The sequence below is a fragment of the Penaeus monodon genome, chromosome 15, assembly GCF_015228065.2.
Source record: "Penaeus monodon isolate SGIC_2016 chromosome 15, NSTDA_Pmon_1, whole genome shotgun sequence".
Taxonomy (NCBI): Eukaryota; Metazoa; Arthropoda; class Malacostraca; order Decapoda; family Penaeidae; genus Penaeus; species Penaeus monodon.
In genome coordinates this window covers 1,971,452-1,973,009 of record NC_051400.1, presented here as the reverse complement: position 1 = coordinate 1,973,009, position 1,558 = coordinate 1,971,452, and the positions used below count along the sequence as shown (strand labels likewise).

General features: G+C 39.7%; 1 protein-coding gene across 1 annotated transcript in view; it reads right to left on the bottom strand.

The window, feature by feature from the left end:
• Window positions 1–1,507, bottom strand: part of LOC119581629 — a gene marked incomplete in the record, with an annotated part of 75,999 nt that extends 74,492 nt beyond the window's left edge. The window contains 1 exon segment of the mRNA XM_037929750.1: window positions 1,418–1,507. Within this exon segment, the coding sequence (XP_037785678.1) occupies window positions 1,418–1,457 (40 nt within the window).
• Window positions 1,508–1,558: the final 51 nt, after the last annotated feature.

Sequence of the window (1,558 nt, the reverse complement as noted above, 5' to 3'; positions counted from 1 at the left end):
ATCGTATTCTCGCGTGAGGACACAGAGGGGGCGGGGGCTGCACAGGGCGATCGCGATGCCGTCCCATCCCTCGCTATCTGGCTATTACCGGAACAAATAACGTCGCTATGACCTTATCCGAAGTATTGGCCGACTTTTTTTTGTTTTGTTTTGCTTTCTAGTGGAGGAAGAATCTCTATCTCGTGATTTTTTCGTGAATCGGATTAAAGAGAGGAAGAATCTTTATCGTGATTTTTTTTTTCGTGATTCAGATTAGAGAGAGAAAGAACCTCTATCGTGTTTGTTTTTTTGTTATTCGGAATTGAGATTTGGAGAGAGCAATAATCTCCCTCTCGTGATTGAGATCGAACAGGGAAACAATCTCCCATCCCGTGATTAAGCCGGAGTGAGAAATAATCTCCCATCCCGTGATTAAGACTGGAGTGAGAAATAATCACCCATCTCGTGAACTTTCTCGTGATTGGAGAGAGGATGAATTTCCCATCTATTCTCGTTCAGTTATTAAGGTAGTTTCTCCGCGGATATGACGTATTGAGAAAAGGATTGCGCATCGGGTTAGTCGACCTTATCTCCCCGTCGCTATTAGCAGTTAATCGTTAAAGTTGATAGTCTTTGCTAATCGTTTATAATTGATATTTGAGCCCACAGTACCCTCTGGGGGAAAAAATATCTGATGCTTTATAGCTTTTACGCACGCGAATGCCCCTGCGACTATTTACGTATTTCTATGCTAAAATGGATTAAATCTTTCATTCGTATTACAAAAAATATATGACACAAAATACCTTATTTAGAAAATCTGTTATCAATTAAGTCTAAAATAATACCTAAGTTGCGTAACCCACAAGCTTATTAATCAATTCCCGCATTACGTAAAGCGTTTTTAATCTATGCCTCAGGTATGTTATAAATTTTATTTACTCTTTTTTCACTAAATTAATTCGTACCTACATCTTATCAACAACAAACTAAAAAAAAAAATCTACTTCCCTTAAGTAGTCTCCACTTGCTGTCTTCATAGAATACAAAAAAGAAAAACAAAATCTTCACTTAATTTTTTTTTCTGATATCATTTTTTTCCTCTTATTTTCAAAACAGTGAAGCAGACTTTCGTCTCTTACAAAAGGGTTGCGTGAACACTTGGATAACAACACAGTATCCTTTTTTTTCCTTTTTTTATCTTTCTCTTCCCAGTCACTCTGCAGACATCTACCCTCACGGAAAGGGAGTCACGTGACACAGAGAAACACGAATGAGAGATAAACAATAACAAAACCACACGGGTTTATCCTCCACACATGGTTTAAAGGCAATAACAACACCCTTTCTTTACGTTATAGATACAAGCAACATCCCTATCACTTCGGGAACACACTAGACCACGTAAGAGTGAGAAGGGTGAAAGGCACGGACATACCCCAGTCACCCTTCAGCAAGAAGGCCACAGCTGACGACATCCTGCTCGTGGCCTGCCTCTCCGCTGACTGATGAGAGGACCAGCTTCTTGCTCGTGTGTGAGTGTTCGTTCGTTCGTTCCGGGTTTGTTTTTATATTCGTT